The following is a 21714-nucleotide window of genomic DNA, read 5'->3' on the forward strand; positions in this document are numbered from 1 at the left end:
ATCATGATCTGAGCTGAAGGCAGAGGTTTAATCCACTGAGCCACCCAGGCACCCCAAGTTACCTACTTTTGCCACGTTCATCCAACTTAGTCCAGAAGTCTTGGTCAGAGCAGCTAGGGAAGAAAAATAATTAAAAGGCACCCACATAAAAAAAGAAGAAAGCTTATTTTTATTCACAGATAGCACATAAATGTAGAAAACCCTAAGGATTCCACAAGTAAACTGTAAGAATAAATTCATTTGGTAAAACTGCAAGATACAGAATCAATTGATTCATAAGAATCAGTTATATTTTCATATACTAACAATGAACATTCTTAAAAAGTAATGACCATGAAAAAGAATAAAATACTTTAGAATAAACATAACTTAGGAGGTGGAAGACTTTTACACTGAAAACTTCAAAACACTGCAGAAAATATTTAAACACAAATAAGTGGACAGAAATTCTGTGTTTGTGGATTGGAAAGACTTAATATTAGTTCTGATACCAATATTACCCAAAAGATAGTTATATATTAAACATAATCTCTATCAAAATTCCTATTGTGTTTTTTACAGAAATAGAAAGATCTACCCTAATATTCATATGGAATCTCAAAAGACCAGAAATAGGCAAACAATCCCGAAAACGAATAACAAATTTGGAGGTTTCACACTTCCTGATTTCAAAATTTATTACAAAGCTACAGTAATCAAAACAATATGATACCTTCATAAAATATAGACCAATGGAAAAGAAATCCCAGAAATAAACATATGTACACAAGGACAAATAATTATTGACAAGGGTATCTAGCCATTCACTGGGAATAAACAGTGCTAGGAAACTTTATCTCCAAGCAAAATAATGAACCTATACTCCCTATATCATACCATATACAAAAATTAACTCAAACGCCTTGGTCTTCGGTCAAAGACCTAAATGTAAACTCCCAAATTATGGAACTGTTAGAAGAATACACAGAGGACATGGTACATGATATTGGATTTGGTTGTGATTTCCTGGATAGGACACCAAAAGTACAGGAAACAAAAGGAAAAATAAACTGGACTTACATCAAAGGACAAAATGAACAGAGAGAAAGCCAACCTATAGAATGGTTTGCAGATATTTGCAAATCATGTATCTGATAAAGGGTTAATATCCAGAATATGTAAAGAACTCCTCCAAATCAGTAATAGAGAACAGTCCACCAACTGTTTAAGTACACTGTATATTTTTTTAGGTATTTCTCTAAAGAAGATATATAAATGGCTTACTTCAAGCATATGAAAAGGTGATCAAATCACCAGTCATTAGGGAAATGCAAATCAAAATCACAGAGAGAATGATCTAATAAACACAAGGATGACTACTATTAAAAAAAACAAAACTCAAAACATGCACACACACACAAACAAAAAACAAGTACTGGTGAAAATACAGAGAAACTGGAACCCTAATGCACCATTGGTGAGGATGTAAAATGATGCAGTTGCTGCAGAAAAGCAGTATTTTTTTTTCTTAAAAAATTAAAAATTTAATTTAATCTTATGATTAGAGCAATTCCACATGGTATGATCCAGCAGTTCCACATCCGGACATACACCCCAAATAACAGAAAGCAGGGTCTTAAAAAGATTAATTATATACTCATGCTCATAGCAGGATTATTCATAATAGCCAAAAGACAAGAGCAACCCAAGTATCCACAGACTAGTTGATAAACAAAATGTGGTATATACATACAGTGGAGTATATTCGGCCTTAAAAAGAATGAAATTCTGACACATGATACAACATGGATGAAAGTGGAGGACAGTATACTAAGTGAAATAAGCCCATCACAAAAAGAGAAACATTGTATGAATTCACTTTTATGAGGTACCTAGAGTGGTCAAAATAATAAAGATAGAAAGCGGAACAGTGGTTGTCAGGAGTGGGGAAGAAGGGAATGGGGAATTGCTATTTAATAGACACAGAGTTGCAATTTTTGTAAGATGAAAGAAGAGTTCTGGTGTTTGGCTGCATAACATTGTGCATGTGCGTAACACCATGAACTGTACATTTAAAATACAACAGGGTAAATTTTATGTGTACTATGCCAAAACTATTTTTTTTTAATTTTAAAAGATAATTCTTTAAAGCAAAAACTAACCATATAGTGTGGAATTTGTGTATATGTAAAATGTATGACAACAGCAAAAATGGCAGAAAAGAGTAAATGGAATATACCACTAAAAGGTTCTTAAATTATTCATAAAGTGCTGTAATATTTCTTGAAGGTAGACAATGATAAAGAACTGTATGAGGAATGCTAAAATGTGCATAGAAAAGAGTTGAGAATAAGGAGATAAAATGGAATCATTAAAAGAATATCCAAAAGAAGGAGAGAGAGAAGAAAGGGAAAGAAAGAAAATATGCAAATAAACAAACAGGAAGTTAACAGAATTAAACACAACCATATTAATAATCACATTAAATGTAATGTTCTAAATATCCCACTTGAAAAGTCAGAGACTGCATTAAACAAATGAATAAACAAGTGAGAAAATAAGTACTCAACTATACGCTGCCTACAAGATATAAAGGAGTTACAAGTAAAGGGATGGCAAAAGATAAACTAATGCTAACACTAATTAAAATAAAGCTTAAGTGCGTGCCTGGATGGCTCAGTTGGGAGAGCATGTGACTCTGAAACTAAGGGTTGTGAATTCAAGCCCCTTGCTGAGCATGGAGCCTACCATTAAAAAAAAAAAAAAAGCTAAAAAATGCTATAGTTACTTAATATCTAAGTATATATCACAACAAAGTCTACTATGAGGAATATAAAGTGTGTCACAATAATAAAGGGTTCAACTCAATATGAGGACATAACAATCTTAAATATAGACCTCCAAAGTATATGATGTAATAAAAACTGACAAACTGAAAAAGGGAAAATAAACAAATCCACAATTTTATTTGGAGATCAATATCCCTCTCAGTCACTGATGGAACAAGTAAACTAAAATATGTAAAGATAAAGAAGATTTGAATGATACTATCAAGCAACTTGACATAATTGATATTTACTGAATGCTCCTCCCAACAAAGGCAGAATATACATTCTTTTCAAGGGCACTGGGAACATTTACCAATTTAAATCACATTCCAGGCCACAAAACGAATCTCTATAAATTTATAGTGGTTCAAATAAGAACAAATGGTCCAGGGAAGATTGAATAGGAGGTCCCTAAACTAACCTGTCCTGCAGATACAACTAGATTACACTCACATCAGTACAGATAACCCAGAAAATGACCCAAAGACTGGCAGAACAAACTCCACAGAGAAAGCAGAGAAAAAGGCCACATCAAAAAGGGTGGGAAAGGTAGAGATGCAGTTAGAAGCTAAACCCCACAGGTCTGGCCACCAGGGGAAGAAAGACACACGCATGAAGGAGATGAGAAACAGGAGCCTGAATAAGGAAGACAAAGTCCCATGGCATTTGGCTGTGAAATCAGAGGGATCAAATTTCATGAGTTCTTACAACCAGTGGGTCTTTAAAGCCTGGAACTTTAAAAATTGGCAGGCTCAGCTATGGGAGAGCCCAGGGAACAAAAGGAAGTTGAGTCCCCACCCTTAAAGAGACAGCACAACAAACAGCACCAGAGATACAGCTTAGAAGCAGCAGTTTGAAAAACATCTGGGGGCACCTTAGTGGCTGAGTCAGTTATGTCGTCTACCTTCGGCTCAGGTCATGATCCCGAGTGCTGGGATAGAGTCTCACATCAGATTCCTTGCTCAGCAGTGAGTCTGCTTCTCCCTCTGCCTCTGTGCTTCCCCCTAACTCATGCTCCCTCTCTTGCTCACTCACTCTAATAAAATAATAAAATGAAATTGTAAATTAAAAAAAGAAAAACAAGTGGGAGAGTTAGTTACTAATTTCAGAATTCCCTGAGGAACTTCTCTAGGAACAAAGGAGTGGCAGGCTCCATATCCCTCCCCTGCCCCCAAGCATTATCACATGGCTACCTGTGGGAATCAGCTCAGCATAAGTGTTCACTATCTAACTTGCTTACACTGTGCCCTGCCACCTCCAGCCATAAATGGATTCCCTTCCTTGCAGGTCCTCTCCCCCAGGAGAACAGTGCAAACTGCCAACACTGCATCTTCCAACCTCCCATGGAGGACACACATACTGGTAAAACTGCACCCCTCACCTGCCTGACCCTCTCCAACTTGCAGAGCAACCCAATTGCCTAGTCTCCCCAGTAGCTGCACATCCCCTGTAGAAGAATACTGACATCATGTCATTAAAAGTACACACCCTGTCTACTACATTCAAGAGCAATAGAAATAGTTGAACTTTGTAACACACAAGAACAAAGAGTTGGGCAAAATGAGGAGACAGAGGAATATGTCCCAAATGAAACAATAGGACAAAATCACAGCAAGACCCCAAATGAAATGCAGATAAATATGCCTGACAAAGAATTTAGTAATGATCATAAAGATATTCACTGGATTTGAGAAGAGTGAAGGACATTAGTGAGATCCACAACACAGAGATAAAACAAGAACTGATTAGACATGAAGAAAAAAATAATTCAAATTTAAAATACTCTTGATGGAATAAATAACAGGCTAGAGGAAGCAGAGGAACAAATTAATGACCTGGAAGACAGAGTAATGGGAAGTAATCAAGTGGAGCAAAGGAGAGAAAAAAAAATATGCAAAATGAGAATAGACTTAGGGAACCCAGTGACTCCCCATGTATAACATTCTCATTATAGGGATCCAAAAGAAGAAAGAAAAAAGGAAGCGGAATATTTAATTAAATAAATAATAGCTGAAAACTTCCCTAAAGTGGGGAAGAAAACAGATATCCAGATCCTGAAGGTACAGATATTGCCCAACAAAACTGACCCAAGGAAGTCCATACCAAGACACACAATAATTAAAATGGGAAAAGTAGGGGCATCTGAGTGGCTCATTCAGTTAAGTATCTGCCTCCAGCTTGGGTCATGGTCCCAGGGTCCTGGGACTGAACCCTGCATCTGGCTCCCTGCTCAGTGGGGAAGTCTGCCTCTCCCACTCCATCTGCATCTCCCCCAACTCATCAGCTCTCTTTTTCTCTGAAATAAGTAAGTAAAATCTTTTAAAAAATAAAATAAATGGCAAAAAGTTGTGATAAAGAAGAAAACTTAAAAGCAGCAAGAGAAAAGAAGATAGTTATATATAAGAGGAAAACCCCTAAGGCTATCAGTAGATTTTTCAGCAGAAACTTAGGCCAGAGAGAATGGCATGATATATTCAAAGTGCTGAAAGGGAAATATGTGTAGCCAAGAATATTCAATCCAGTAAGACTCAGAACAGAAGGAGAGATAAAGAGTTTCTCAGACAAAAGCTAAAAGAGTTCATAAGCACTAAACCAGCCCTACAAAAAATATTCAAAGGGACGCCTTGAGTGGAAAGGAAAGACCATTTGTGAGAGCATGAAAAGTAGAAAACACAAAAGCAATAAAATTAAGTGTATCTATAAAACTCAGTCAAGGGATTCACAACATGGAAGGATGTAAAATATAAAACAGGGTAGGAGAAAAGAATGGATTCAAATTTAAATGACCACCAACTTCATATAGACTGTTACATGCTGAAGATGTTATATACACACCTAATGGTAACCATAAACCTAAAAACATTAATAAGTATGCAAAGAATAAAGAGAAAGAAATCCAAGTGCATCACTAAAGAAAGTCAGAAAACCATGGAAGAGAGCAAGACAAGAAAGAACCAGACAAGAACTACAAAAATAACCACAAAAAACAAGTAATAGAATGTTAACAAATACCTATCAATAATTACTCTGAATGCAAATGGCTTAACTGCTCCAAGTTAAACACAGGGTAACAAAATGGTAAGAAACAAAATCCATTTATATGCAGCCTGTAAGAGACTTATTTTAGAACCAGATACCTCAGATGGAGAGTGAGGGGAGATGGATGAATGGAGAAACACTGACCATGCAAATGGGTGTCAAAAGAAAGCTGGGGTAATAGTACTTAAATTGGAAAAAATAGACTATAAAACACTGTAACAAGACAAAGGACAATATATAATAATAAAGGGGACAATCCAACAAGAAGATACAATTATTTGTATTGGGTAAATATTTATATACCCAACATGGGAACACCCAAATAAATAAAACCGTTAATAACAAACACAAAGGACTAATCAATAGTGACACAATAATAGTAGGGAACTTCAACACTCCACTTATATCAATGGACAGATCATCTAAACAAAATCAACAAGGGAACAGTGGCTTTGAATGACACACTGGACCAAGTGACTTAACAGATACATTCAGAACATCCTAAAATAGCAGAATACATTCTTCTTGGGTCCCTGGGTGGCTCAGCTCAGATCATGATCCTGGAGTCCTGGGATCGAGTCCCACATCGGGCTCCCAGCTCCATGGGAAGTCTGCTTCTCCCTCTGATCTCCCCTCTCATGTGCTCTTACTCTGTCTCTGTCTCTTTCTCAAATAAATAAATAAAATCTTAAAAAAAACATTCTTTTCAAGCACGTATGGAACATTCTACATTCTCAGAACAGAACACATTTAGGTCACAAAACAAGTCTCAAGAAATTCAAAAAGATCAAAGTCATTCCATGCATCTTTTCTGACCACAGTCCTATGAAACTAGAAATCAACCACAAGAAAAAAATCTGGAAGGAGCATAAATACATGGAAGTTAAATAACATGCTACTAAAAAATGAATGGGTCAACCAAGAAATCAAAGGAGAAATAAAAAATTACATGTAAACAAATGAAAATGAAATCACAATAGTCCAAAATCTTTGGGATGCAGCAAAAGCAGTTCTAAAAGGGAAGTTTATGGCAATACAGGCCTACCTCAAGAAATAAGAAAAATATCAAATAAACAACCTAACCTTACACCAAAAAAAAAAAAAAAAAAACTAGAAAGGAAGAACAAACAAAACCAAAAGCAGCAGAAGGAAGGAAATTATAAAGATTACATCAGAAATAAATGATACAGAAACTATAAAAACAATAGAACAGATCAATGACACCAGGAGCTGGTCCTTTGAAAAGATCAACAAAATGATAAACCTCAAGCCAGAATTACCAAAAAAAAAAAAAAAAGGAGAGAGAAAGGGAGAGAGAGAGGACGCAAACAAAATCACAAATGAAAAAGAAATAACAACCAACACCACATAAATACAAGGAATTTTAAGAGAATATTATGAAAAATTATATGCCAACAAATTGGATATCTGGAAGAAATAAAAAACTTCCTAGAAACATATAACCTACCAAAATGAAACAGAAAGAAATAGAAAATTTGAAGACACTAATTACCAGCAATGAAATTGAATCAGTAATCAAAAAGTTCCCAACAAACCAAAGTCCAGGACCAGAGAACTTCACAGAAAAATTCTACCAAACCTTTAAGAAAAGAATTATTACCTATTCTTCTCAAACTACTCCAAAAATAGAAGAGGAAGGAAAACTTCCAAATTCATTCTGTAAGGTCAGGATTACTCTGATACCAATACCAGATAAAGATACCATGAAAACAAACAAAATAGCTGTAGACCAATATCTCTGATGAACACATATGCAAAAATCCTCAACAAAATATTAGCAAACCAAATCCAACAATCCATCAAAAAAAAAGATCATTCATCACAATCAGTTGGGCTTTATCCCTGAGATGCAAAGGTGGATCAATATTTATGAATCAACCAACATGACAGATCACATTACTAAGAGAAAGGATACAAACCATATAATCATTTTAACAGATGCAGGAAAAAGCATTTGACAAAGTACAGCATCCATTCATGATAAAAAAACAACACCTCAACAAATTTAGGTTTAGAGGGAACATACCTAAACATAATAAAGACCTTGTATGAAATCCGACATCATACTCAATGGTGAAAAACAGAGCTTCTCCCCTAAGGTCAGAACCAAGACAAGGATGTCTACTCTTGTCACTCTTATTCACTATAGAACTGGAAGTTCTAGCCAGAGCAATCAGGTAACAAAAAGAAACAAAAGGCATCCAAATTGCTAGGAAAGAAATAAAACTTGCACTATGTGCAGATGACACAATACCTATATATAAAACCCTAAAAACTCCATCAAACAACTACTAGCTGGTAAGTGAATTAAGTAATGTCAAAGGATACAAAAATCAATGTACGGGAATCTGCTGCATTTCTATACACTAATAATGAAGCAGCAGAAAGACAGATTAAGAAAGCAATCTCATTTACAACTGCACCAAAAGCAATAAGATACCTAGGAGTAAACCTAAGCAAAGAGGTGAAATACCTATACTCTGAAAACTATGTAACACTGTTGGAAATAACTGAAAACAAAAAGAAATGGAAAGACACTCCCTGCTCATGGACTACAAAAAAATTGTTAAAATGTCAATACTACCAAAGCGATCTACAGATTTGATCCAATCCCTATCAAAATACCTCCAGCAAGGGCGCCTGGGTGACTCAGTTGGTTAAGCATCCAACTCTTAATTTTGACTCAGGTCATGATCTCAGGGTCATGAGATCCATCCCAGCTTCGGGAATCTACACTCATTCAAAGGGAGTCGGCTTGAGATTCTTTCCCTCTGCCCCTCCCCCGGCTCTCTCTCTCAAATAAATAAATAAATATTAAAAAGAAAAAATACCACCAGCATTTTCCACAGAACTAAAACAAACAATCCTAAAATCCATATGTAACCACAAAAGACCCCAAACAGCCAAAGTACTCCTGAAAAAGAAAAAAACAAAACTAGAGGTATCACAATTGAAGACTTCAACGTACTAGCACAAAAATAGACAAACAGGTCAACAGAACAGAGAGCCCAGAAATAAACCCACAATTATATAGTCAAACTAATCTTCAACAAAGAAGGAAACAATATGCAACGAGGTAAACACAGTCTCTTTAACAAGTAAAATTGGGAAAACTGGACAGGTACATGCAAAAGAATGAAACCTGAACTACTTTCTTATGCCATACACAAAAATAAATTCAAAATGGATAAAGGCCTGGGGCACCTGGGTGGCTCAGTGGGTTAAGCCTCTGCCTTCGGCTCAGGTCATGATCTCAGGGTTCTGGGATTGGCCCCCATGTCGGGCTCTCTGCTCAGTGGGGAGCCATTCCCCCCCACCCCCCGACCCTTCTATACCTACTTGTGATCTCTCTCTCTTTTTCTCTATCAAATAAATAAATGAAATCTTTAAAAAAACAAAAAACAAAAATGGATAAAAGGCCTAAACTTGAGACCTAAAACCATAAAAATCCTAAAAGAGAGGACAGGCAGTAATTCTGACACTGTCTATAGCAACATTTTTAGAGATAGGACTCATGAGGCACAGGAAATAAAAGCAAAAATAAACTACTGCATAGTGAAGGAAACAAAATGCAAACTACTGAATGGGAGGAGATATTTGCAAATGACATATCCTATAAAGGGTTAGTATCCAAAATATATACAGAACTTCTACAATTCAAAACCCCAAAACCAAATGAGCAGAAGACATGAACAGACATTTCTCCAAAGAAGACATATACGTGGCCAACAGAACATAAAAGGATGCTCAATATCAATCATTATCCAGGAAATGCAAATCAAAGCCACAGGAGGTATCACCTCATACATGCCTGAATTGCTAAAATTAAAAAACACAAGAAACAAGTGTTGCTGAGGATGTGGTGAAGAAGGAATCCTTGTGTACTGCTGGTGAAAACGCAAACCGGTGCAGCCACTGTGGAAGACAGTATGAAGGTTCCTCAAACATTCTAAAACAGAAATACCATATGATTCAGTAATTCCACTACTCAGTATTTAAAGAATATAAAAAGAGTAATCCAAAAAGATATAGATGCATCTCCTTATTATAGCATTATTTAAAATAACCAAATATAGAAATAGCCCAGCTACCATCAACTGATGAAGGATAAAGAATAAGTGGTATAGGGGCACCTGGGTGGCACTGCTGGTTAAGCATCTAACTTCAGCTCAGGTCCTGATCCGAGGGTCCTGCGGTTGAGCCCCACAACAGGCTCCCTGCTCGGTGGGGAGCCTGCTTCCCCCTCTTTCTGCAGTTCCCCCACTTGTACTCACTGTCAGATAGATAAGTAAATAAAGAGACAAATATCTTAAAAAAAAAAAAAAGGTGGTATACACACACACACACACACACACACACACACACTGAAATTCATCCACAAAAAGAATGAAATCTTTTGGCAAATCTTGCCATTTGCAACAATATGGATAGAGTTAAGAGAGTATAATGCTAAGTGAAATAAGTCAGTCAGAGAAAGACAAATACCACATGATTTCACTCATATGTGGAAAGTCAGAAACAAAATAAATGAACATGGGAAAAAAGAGAGAATGACTGAGAGAAAGAGAGAAACCAAGAGTTATCTATAGGTTAATGATGTTTTCTAGAGGGGAAGTGAGTAAGGCAATGGGTGAAATAAGTAATGAGGATTAAAAAACACTTTTCATGATGAGCACAGAGTAATGTATAGGATTGTTCAATCACTATATTGTATACTTGTAACTAATATAACCCTGTATATTACTATGTTGGAATTTTTAAAAAATAAAAAAAAAAACAAATTTATTATATGTCCACTATGGAATTAATAGTAAGGCTCCAGTAAAACTGAATAGGAAAATATGATACAAATGACCAATATCAAGAATGAGGGAGAAAAGGAAACCCATGAGAATGCGGGAAGAACACTATAGATTCTACAGTTATTTAAAGGGCAATAAGAGAATAACAAATAAGAAAAAAGTGAGACCATAAAAATAAATTTGACAACATAGATAAAATGGACAGAGTCCTTGAAAGACTCAATAAGGTATAGTTAGTCTCTATATAGACTAGAAATCTGATGAAAAATATGCCACCAGGATCATATGTAGCCCACAAAACTTAAAATAGTTATTAGCTAGCACTTTATAAAAAAAAGTATGCCTACCTTTGGCCTATGTAGAATCTTAAGGATTCCAGAAAAAGTGACTTTAGCAAAGTTTCAAGAATAAATAAAACTCTATTTCTATCTTCTAGCAACAAATAATTGGAAATTGAAATTTTAAAAAATTATAAGAACATGAAGAAAGATTAAATACTAAGGACTAAGTTTGAAAAAAAAGATGCATGACCTGTATACTTTTCAGTATGTATGTATTTTTTTCAGTATTTATGTAGTTTTCACTACAAAAAAACTGCCTACTAAAAATGAAAAAGGCTTACAAAGTAGATAGGCTCTATTCATGATGTGAAAAACAAAGTATTGTTAAGGTGTCATTTTTTTTCCCCCAAATTGATCCATAGATTCAGTGCAACTCCAAACATAACTTCAACAGGATTTTTTGTAGAAATAGGCAAGGTGATTCTAAAATTTATATGAAAATGCACAGGACCTAAAAGAGCCAAAGCAATTTCTGGAAATAACAGAATCATACTACATGCTTTCAAGATTTTATTATAAAGATGTAATAATTAAGACTGTTGTTAGTGTAAAGAAAGACACAGACATCAATGGAACAGAAGAAAGATTCCAGAAATAGTGCCACATGTATCTGGGCAATTAATTTTCAACAAAGGTGTCAACGCAATTCAATGGTAAAAGATAGTCTTATCAAAAAATAGTGCCCCACATATGCCAGTAATGACCCTTGACCCTTATATTATAAACAAAAATTCTAAAAGCTCTAGCTATGCAACTTCTATAACAATACATAAGAGCAAATCTTAGTGACCTTAGATTGATTGGCAAGGAATTCTTTAACAGGACAAAAGAAGCACAAATTATAAAAGAAAAACAATAGATTAGGCTTTATCAAAATTTAAAACTTTACTCTTTAAAACAAATGTTACAAAAATAAAAGGAAAGGGATAAGGTACTTGCAAGGCATATATCTGATAAAAGACATGTAGTTAGAATACATAAAACTTTCATAATTCATTTATAATAACAAGTCAACTCAATTTTTACTCTTATAACTCACTTACAATAAGTCAACTCAATTTTTTTAAATGGACCAAACTAATAAAAACTAAGGAAAGGTGAATAAAATATACTCCTTAGTTAATAATGTTATTAATTCATTCATTAACCATACTAAATGTACCTGCTAATGTATATGTTAGTTTCAGAGGAAACTGTGTTTGGAGATTACAGAAATGTTCTGTACTAGCTTTCTAATTTTAATATTAATCTAAAACATTTTTTTAAAGATTTTACTGTTATGTTATTCACCATAAAACATATTATTAGTTTTTGATGCAGTGTTTCAAAATTCAATGTTTATCTAAAAATTAAACTTCATTAAAAATTGTTTTAAATGAATAAAAAACTTGTTACATATACTTCTCCAAATAAGATATCCAGACTCTGCTGAACCACCAATAAATCAAAGAAGAAATCAAAGGGGAAACAGTATCTTCAGACAAAAAAAATGAAAACACAAAATACAGAAACTTACAGGATATAGCAAAGCAGTTCTAAGAGGGAAGTTCACAGCAATAAATGCCTACATTAAGATACAACAAGATCTCAAATAAACTAACTCTATGATTCAAAGAACCAGATAAAGAAGAACACACTGAGCCCAAAGCTAACAGAAGGAAGGACAAGATTGGAGCAGAAATAAATGAAATAGAAATAGGAAAATAGAAAAGATGAACAAAACCAAGAGTTGTTTCTTTGAAAAGATAAAACTGAGAAACCTTTAGCTAGACTAATCAGGGAAAAAAGAGAGAAGTCCCCAAATCAGCAAAATTATAAATGACAAAGGAGACAACTGATATGACAGAAATACAAAGGATCATAAGAAACTACTGTGAATAACTATTTATCAACTGGATGACCTAGATGAAATGGAGAACTTTTTTAGAAACATACCACCTACCAAGACTATATCAGGAAGAAATAGAAAATCTGAACAGATCAATTACTAGTAAGGAGATTGAATCAGTAATCAAAAATTTCCCAACAAGAGCAAAGCCCATGTCCAGATGGCTTCACTGGTGAACTTTACCAAATGTTTAAAGAATCATGCCAACCTTCTCAAACTCTTCCACAAAAATAAATAAATAAATAAATAAATAAATAAATAAATAAAAAAGGATTTATTTTACAAGGCCAGCATTATTCTGATACTAAAACCAGAAAAGGACACTATAAGAAAACTACATACTAACAATGTCTCTAATGAATACAGATGCAAAATTTCTCAATATAATACAGACCAAATTCAGTAGCACATAAAAGGATTATTCATCATGATCAAGTGGGTTTGAACCCAGGGATGTAAGGATAGTTCAACATAAACAAATCCATCAACGTGATACATCACAACAGAATGAAAGAAAAAAAGCACATGATCATCTCAATTAACACAGAAAAAGCATTTGACAAAATTCAACATTCATTCATGATTAAAAAAACTCTTAATATATTAGGTTTAGAAGGAATGTACCTTAACATATTATAGGCCAGATATATGATAAGCTGCAATAGCTAACATCATAGTTATGGTGAAAGGATAAAAGAGTTTCCTTTAAGACTAAGAACAAGGCAAGGGTGCCCGTTCTCACTACTCCTATTCAACAAAGTACTAGAAGCCATACCCAGAGCAATCAGGCAGGAAAAAGAAATAAAAGCTACCAGAATTGGAAAGGAAGAAGTAAAGTTATCTCTATTTGCATATGACATGATTTTATATATAGCAGCGTTATTTATAATAGCCAAATTATGGAAGCAGCCTTGGTGTCCATTCATAAATGAATGGATAAAGGAGATATGCATGTACACATGATAGAGTATTATTCAGCCATAAAAAAGAACAAAATCTTGCCATTTGCAATCACATGGATAGAGCTAGAGAGTGTAACCCTAAGTGAAATAAGTCGGTCAGAGATAAACATCTTATGATTTCACTCATATGTGGAATTTAAGAAAAAAAAAAAACCCAAAACCAAAAAAAAAATGAGCAAAGGAGAAAAACAGAAATAAACCAAGAAACAGACTTAAAAAAATATTTTATTTATTTATTTGACAGAGATTTAGATCACAAGTAGGCAGAGAGGCAAGCAGGCAGAGAAAGGAGGAAGCAGACTGCCCACTGAACAGAGAGCCCGATGTGGGGCTTGATCCCAACACCCTGAGATCATGACCTGAGCCAAAGGCAGAGGTTTAAACCACTGAGCCATCCAGGCAGCCCCAAGAAACAGACTTTTAAGTACAGAGAACAAAGTAATGGTTATCAGAAGGGAAGTAGGTTGGGGGATGGGTAAAACAAGCAGTGGGGATTAGGGAGTACACTTGTGATGAGCTTCGGGTGATACATGGAATTACTGAATCACTATATTGTAACTATCACCTAGTAACTAGTATAACACTGAATGTTAATTACACAGAATTTAAAATAAAAAAGAAAGGGGAAAAAGAGAATCCTGAAGACTCCACCAAGGAACTGTTAGATGTAATCAATAAATTCAGTAAAGTTGTGGGATACAAAATTAACATTCAATCATTAGTAATGTTTATATACACTAAAAAAAAATTATCTGAAAAAGAAATGATCTCATTTATAATATCATCAAAACCAATAAAACAGTTAGGAATAAACTAAACTGTACACATGTACAATGAAAACTGTAAGATACGAAGGAAATCAAAGATACAAATGCATGGAAAGGTATCCTGTATTCATGGATTTGAAGACTATTTTTAAAATTTCCATACTACCAAACAATCTATAGATTAAGCGCAATCTTCTCTACCGAGATTCCAATAGCACTTATTACAGAAATAAGCAAAACAATCCTAAAATTTATATAGAACCACAGAAGATTCCAAATAGTCAAAACACTCCCGGGGTGGGGGGGAGAACACAGTGGGAGGCATCTCACTTCCTGATTACAAGCTATAAAGCTGTAGTAATTAAAATAGCATGGTATTGGCATAAAAGCAGACACTTGGACCAGGAGAACAGAATCAAGGGCTCAGAAATTGACCCACACACGTACAGTCAACTAATAGCTCACAAGGGAGGAAGAACACTCAATGGGAAAAGGATAGTCTTCTCAATAAATGGTACTGGGGAAATTGAATACTCACATGTAAAAGAACGAAACTTGGTTCCTATCTTACACCACTCACAAAAATTAACTGGAAATGGATTAAAGATTTAAATGTAAGACCAGAAACTCCTACAAGAAAGTATAGGAAAACAACTCCTTGACATGGGTCTTGACTATTAGTTTTTCGATAGGACACATAAATCATCAGTAACAAAATGAAAAACAAAGGGAACTGCATCAAACTAAAAAGCTTCTGCACAGCAAAAGAAATAATCAACAAAATGAAAACAGAATGGGGAAAAGTATTTGCAAACCATATAACTGATAAGGGGTTAACATTTAAAATATGTCCAGAAATCATACAACTCAATAGTAAAAATACTCCACAAATAATCCAATTTAAAAAATGGGCAAAGGACGTGAAGGTATTTTCCAAAGAAGATAAAATACAAATGGCTAACAGCTACATGAAAAGGTGCTCAACATCACTAATCTTCAGGGAAATGCACATTGAAACCACAATGAGAAATCACCTCATGCCAGTTTGAATGGCTATCATCAAAAAACAAGAGATAACAAATGATGGAGAGTATGTGGAGAAAAGGGAATACTTGTGCACTGTTAGTGGGATTGTACATTGGTAAAACCACTATGGAAAACAGTTTAGAGGTTCCTCAAAAAATTTAAAATACAACTATCATATAATCCAGCAATTCCACCTCCGTGAATGTATCTACAGGAAATGAAAATACCACATCAAAGAGATATCTGCAACCCCATGCTCACGGCAGTATTATTTACAATAGCCAAGACATGGAAGCAACCTAAGTATCCATCAATGGATGAATGGATAGAGATGTTGTGGTATTGGTGCAATATTATTCAGCCACAAAAAAAGAAATTCTGCCATTCTCAACATGGATAGACCTTGACGGCATTATGCTAAGTGAAGTTAAGTCAGACAAAGACAAATACTGTGTGGTCTTACTCATATTTAAAAAAATCTTTTGAAAAAGTATTCTAAAAAATGCATTAGAAAAACAGAAGCAGGGGATGGCAGGGGGCAGAAGGAGGGGATTGGAGAAAAGTGATCAAACGTTACAAACTTCCAGTTAAAACATAAAAAAGAACTAGAAATATAATATGCAACATGGTAACTACACTTAACTGTTACATAGTACATTTCAAAGTTGTTAAGTAAGTAGATCCTAAGAATCCTCAATACCAGGGAAAAAAGCTTTTCTTATTTTTTTGTGTCACTATGAGATGATGGATATTAAATAAACTTAGTGTGGTAATCATTTCACAATATACATAAATCAAATCATTATACTACACACCTTAAATTTATACAATGCTGTATACCAATTACATCTCAATAAAACTGGGGGGGAAAGAAGATATCAAGATAGCAAATAAGCACATGAAGATGTTCAGTATCATTCACTGGTCATTATGTAAAGTAACCACATAAGATACCATTAGTCACCCACTGGCACAGTAAAATGTCAAAGCCTGACTACATATATTTTTTTAAAGATTTTATTTATTTATTTGACAGACAGAAATCACAAGTAGGCAGAGAGGTAGGCAGAGAGAGAAGAGGAAGCAGGCTACCTGCCGAGCAGAGAGCCCGATGCGGGGCTCAATCCCAGGACCCTAGGATCATGACCCGAGCCGAAGGTAGAGGCTTTAACCCACTGAGCCACCCAGGCGCCCCAAAGCCTGACTATATTAAATGCTGGTGAAGATATGGACCAGCTAAAACTTTAATATGCTGGTGTGGGGAATATAAGTTGTTAGAGACATTTTGGGAAAACGGTTTGGCATGAATGTACATCTATAATAAAACCCAGACATTTAATTCTAGATATTGACTCAAGAAAAATGAAAACAGATGGCTACACAAAGACTTACATGTGAATGTTCATGGCAGCTTTATTTGTAATAGCAAAAACTGGCAAACAACACTAAGTCCATAGATAAGGTGGTATTGCTTGGTCTATTTATACCTTGTGTAAAATTATTAAAAGTGAACTACTGTCACATGCAACAATGGGATCAATCTCAAGATATCAAAAAATAACTCCATCTTCTTTCCTAACCTCTTCCAGTGAATGGCAATATCTATCTGGTTCTGAAAATTAAAAATCAAAACATCCTCTTGAAAGCTTCCCTTTCCCACAATTCCATATCCAGTCCATCACCATGTCCTAGTGATTTTTTCTTTGATGTATTTTGGTACTTATTTTCTTTCCATTTTTACCAATATCAGTTTAGGCCAAGCTACCTCATCATCTCTCATACTGCTATTCTTTTTTCCCCCCCTAAGATTTTATTTATTTATTTATTTATTTATTTATTTATTTAACAGAGAGATCACAAGTAGGCAGAGAGGCAGGCAGAGAGAGGAAGGAAAGCAGGCTCCCTGCTGAGCAGAGAGCCCTGTGGAGCTCAATCCCAGGACTCTGAGATCATGGCCCAAGCTGAAGGCAGAGGCTTTAACCCACTGAGCCACCCAGGTGCCCCTCACACTGATATTCTTAACCAAAATCCATTCTTGCCTCCTTCCAGTGAATTCTCTACAAGAAACAAAAATACTTTCCAGGTGCTCATATGATCACGGCATGGTCTCACCCAACTTTGTTCGAAATAACCATGCAGTGGCTTTGTACTATTCTTTTGACAAAAGCCAAAATGCTTAACACCGTCTAAAGGATCTAAAAGGTTTGGCCTCTACTTGGCAATACTCCCTTCACTTCCATCCCCTACTTTCATGACCTTGTCTTTTTTTTCCTGCCACAGAGCCACACTTCCTGCCGCATTTTTTACACGAGATTCCTTTTGTCCATAATCTCTTCCGAGCATATAACTTGTTAATATTATTCAGATCTTAGTTTAAAATTGCATTTTTAAAAAAGCATTCCTTGAATGAACGGTTGTCCCTCACTTTTGCTTGAATTGTCTAAATAACACATAGCTTCTCCACTACAAAATGCATGATTACACAGACCACATTAATTTATTTATTTTTTAATCACCTTTATATCTCCAACCTCTAGTAAAGATCTGGCAGGTACCTAGAAGGCCCTCATAAATATTTCTTAATGAATTAAGGAAGAATTAGAAATTATCTATTCCTAAAGAAAGTGACATGGGCTTGGTGACATATTTTAAATGGACCTCAACCAAACCATATAATCAAATGCCCTGTTTTTAAGAAGAATTCCAATTAAAGCATCACATAGTTGTCTTTCCACATTCCTTCCTGCAGCATGCTTCAGAGGCAATTACTATGTTCAAGGCACTGAGACACAGCAGTGAATGAGGCAGTCAGGGTACCTACACTCATGCAGCATCTGGTTAACTTGACTTTTTGTTTCAAGAGTTACTCTTACTCTAAGGCCAAGTTACTTAATTCCTAACCTCTGTGGAGAATATTATCATTTTAAAAAATAAATCCTTAATTTTCTAAACACTGTGAGGCAATCTTACTCTATTTTAAGAAAGACTTACTTTTTCTTAAGCATACAGACATGAATAATTTTAATTATCTACCTAATTATGTTTGATTAGAATGAGAAGCAAGGCACAAAGAATGAAAATAGAAAAAAGTATACTTCCTCACAAAAAACTTATATACAGAGTAGACTATAAGGAAAAACTTATAGCATATCCCCAAAACATCTTTTAAAGACAGAAATTAGAAATGAAGCAAAATAATTGAAAAATTAAAAACTGAAGACTCGCAGACATACTTTTTCAGAAATCTGAAATAAGTTACATCTAAGAACTCTGATCTCAAAATGTCCACTTGATTGCAAATAGTTACACAAAATGTTCTCCCACTATGTTTAAACTGATCATCCATAATGCAGACTTGGGATCAGAAATTTGTCTTGAACATATTTGTTTTTACAGTGTTGATGATTTTAAACTAAGTAATGAGGACTTGGTATGTCAATTTGTAAAACAGTTGATTAGGATTATTGTTGTCATGGAAACAAATTTTTCCTTCTACTTCTCTAAGGTGTGTGCTAAAACAGAGATCACATCTACAACCAAGAATTAGCAAATTCTGACATATACGTGGTTATTCCATTTGATCTGCTTCAAAATCCCTTCAGAGTGAACCAAACTGGAAGTACTATTCCAATAGCATACTAGTTATTGGCAAGTTATAAAGATGACTTCCGAACTTGTTCATTTAGTAAGTTCTATTAATAAACTCCCATCATGCCATCATTGATGTCTCTTGAACATGAACACAATCTGATCGCTCAACATAAACTATCTCACAGAAGAGATCACAAAACTCTGTAGTCTCTGTAACATTTTTGCATTTGTTAAATGTTGGAGGATTTATCAAGTTCAGTTTATTTCTATGTCCTTTTAAGTGTTATTAGTTTAATTCGAAATGTATCATTTGTGTATGTAATGAAGGTGGCTGCTAACTTCAACATCCAAGCCACTGTTAAATTATTCAATATAATATACAATAAGGGGGAGATTCCAATGGAGCATCACTTTGAGGTTGACACAGAACCAAAAACTAATAGCCAAAATTTATAGAGTATACAAAATGTTTTCATACACAATGATCCTTAAGCCTTCATTTATTCAACAGATATTTCAGGAACCGAGTGCTAATTCTATGCCGATCACTGACTAGATATTGGGATACCACAGTGTTCCTTACAACTATGTAACAGTGAATATTAAATGTCATCTCAGAACCAGTGGCTTCAGCATCACCCGGGGAACTAGTTAAAATGGGCCTCACCCCCGGATCTATTAAATCTGAAACTCTGGGGTTGGGGCCCAGCAACCTATGTTTTAACAAGCCTTCCAGGTAATTCTGATACTTACTCAAGTTTGAGAACCACCTCCCTATAAAGTAGTCCTTTGCATTCTATATTAGAAAAGTGGGGCTCAGAGAAGGAAAAAGACTTGAGATACCAAAGAGACTTTTTCCTATCATTTATCCCCAGAGATTAGAAAAATGTCTGGCATGTCATATGGGCACAAAATAAAAATTTGTTGGATGAAAAAATGACTGAATCCTCCAAAGAGTTGGGCTATCACCCAGTTATGCTAATAGACCAAGCAATATAATTTTAACTTTTGAAAATAGACATATCAATAATGAATGCACATCTTCTGAAAAAAGAAATGTTCACCATGACATCAAAAATTATAACTTAAAGGGGCGCCTGGGTGGCTCAGGGGGTTAAGCCTCTGCCTTTGGCTCAGGTGATGATCCCAGGGTTCTGGGATCGAGCCCCGCATCGGGCTCTCTGCTCAAGCAGGGAGCCTGCTTCCCCCTCTCTCTCTGCCTGCCTCTCTGCCTACTTGTGATCTGTGTCTGTCAAATAAATAAATAAAATCTTTAAAAAAAATTATAACTTAAAAACTGTATTTTTTACTCTTGCATAAAAGAAGGTACCAAAGGTGACCACTACCAAAACTATTCAATATTTCCATACCTTATTATTTTGCCTTGATTTACTTAACTCCAATTTATACTTTTCTGCCTCTTCTAGAGCTCTGTTCAACCGAACTTCTGTAGCACTTTGGTTACTGGCAGCCTGTTTTTGTTGTCTTCTTTTACTCTCTAATTCCTGTATGGTAAAAGATATATGGAACATTTATAAATATATCATAAGTTCCCTCTATTATTCTACAACATTTTCCGTTTCCATATTCCTTGCTTTCTCCCAAATTTTATACACACATATACCAAAGGCTAGGGTCTGAGCACTGAATGACAGAGGTCTCAGGAAATTCTTACCCTGAATTGGTATTAGAAAGATATATCCTTAAAGACATAGTCATGAATTAGGCTTTCAAATTACTTTTTGTTTAGAATTTTCTATCTCTTTTTATATAGTATAGAGGTCCTCTATATTTATTTTATAAGCAACTCTTTGTCACTATAGTTCTTCCTTTGGGAACCTCCCCCAAAACAGCTATGTAAGGCACGAACTCTATTAAATACTGTGCTTGTATAAACCTAACAAAGTATATCATGTAAGAAATATTTGTTAAAAACAGAGCATTCTACATTAGCCTTAAACGGAAAATCCCAACTCTGAGCAAAAACAATAGACCTTATGGATTCATGTTCCATGTCTTGGGGTAGGTTTAGACTTGCATTTCTGTAAATATTCTAAGAGATGCTATTGCAGAGAATCTACAGAACAAACATGAATATGTAGGATAAACTCCAAACTCTACCATAATCTGGCACTATTATCTCATCTCCTGCAAGCTGTTACCTTCAGATATATCTCCCAAATAGCTATGATGTTTCTTGCCTCTGAACCTTTGCTTATCTCATGCTCTTCCTTCTGCCCTGATCCCTCCTCCCTGCTCCTCATTTTAACCTAGCCAACATCCATCCATCCTTTAAGACTCAACAAGGGGTGTACAGGAAGGTTTTACCTCCTCCAAGAAGCCTTCCCTCATTCTACTCCCAGGGTAGATTAGGTACCCTTTTTTCAGAGCTTCCACAACACCTTAACACACATATGTCACAGTACCTGCTGTGCAGAACTGAAACTATCAGTTTACTTCATTTTCCCCA

At 35.1% G+C, this 21714-nt stretch overlaps 1 protein-coding gene across 4 annotated transcripts in view; it reads right to left on the reverse strand.

Moving 5' to 3' along the window:
• TEX9 (testis expressed 9) overlaps positions 1-21714 on the reverse strand; it is an 81193-nt gene that overhangs the window by 25177 nt on the left and 34302 nt on the right. For 2 of the 4 annotated variants that reach the window (XM_082733844.1, XM_082733841.1), the window contains exon 10: positions 20615-20749. The exons of the other annotated variants lie outside the window; for them this stretch is intronic. In XM_082733844.1, the coding sequence (XP_082589970.1) occupies positions 20615-20749 (135 nt within the window). The remainder of the gene's footprint in view (positions 1-20614; positions 20750-21714) is intronic. 4 annotated transcript variants of the gene reach the window in all.

This window comes from Mustela nivalis, assembly GCF_964662115.1.
Source record: "Mustela nivalis genome assembly, chromosome: 6".
NCBI classification, from domain to species: domain Eukaryota; kingdom Metazoa; phylum Chordata; class Mammalia; order Carnivora; family Mustelidae; genus Mustela; species Mustela nivalis.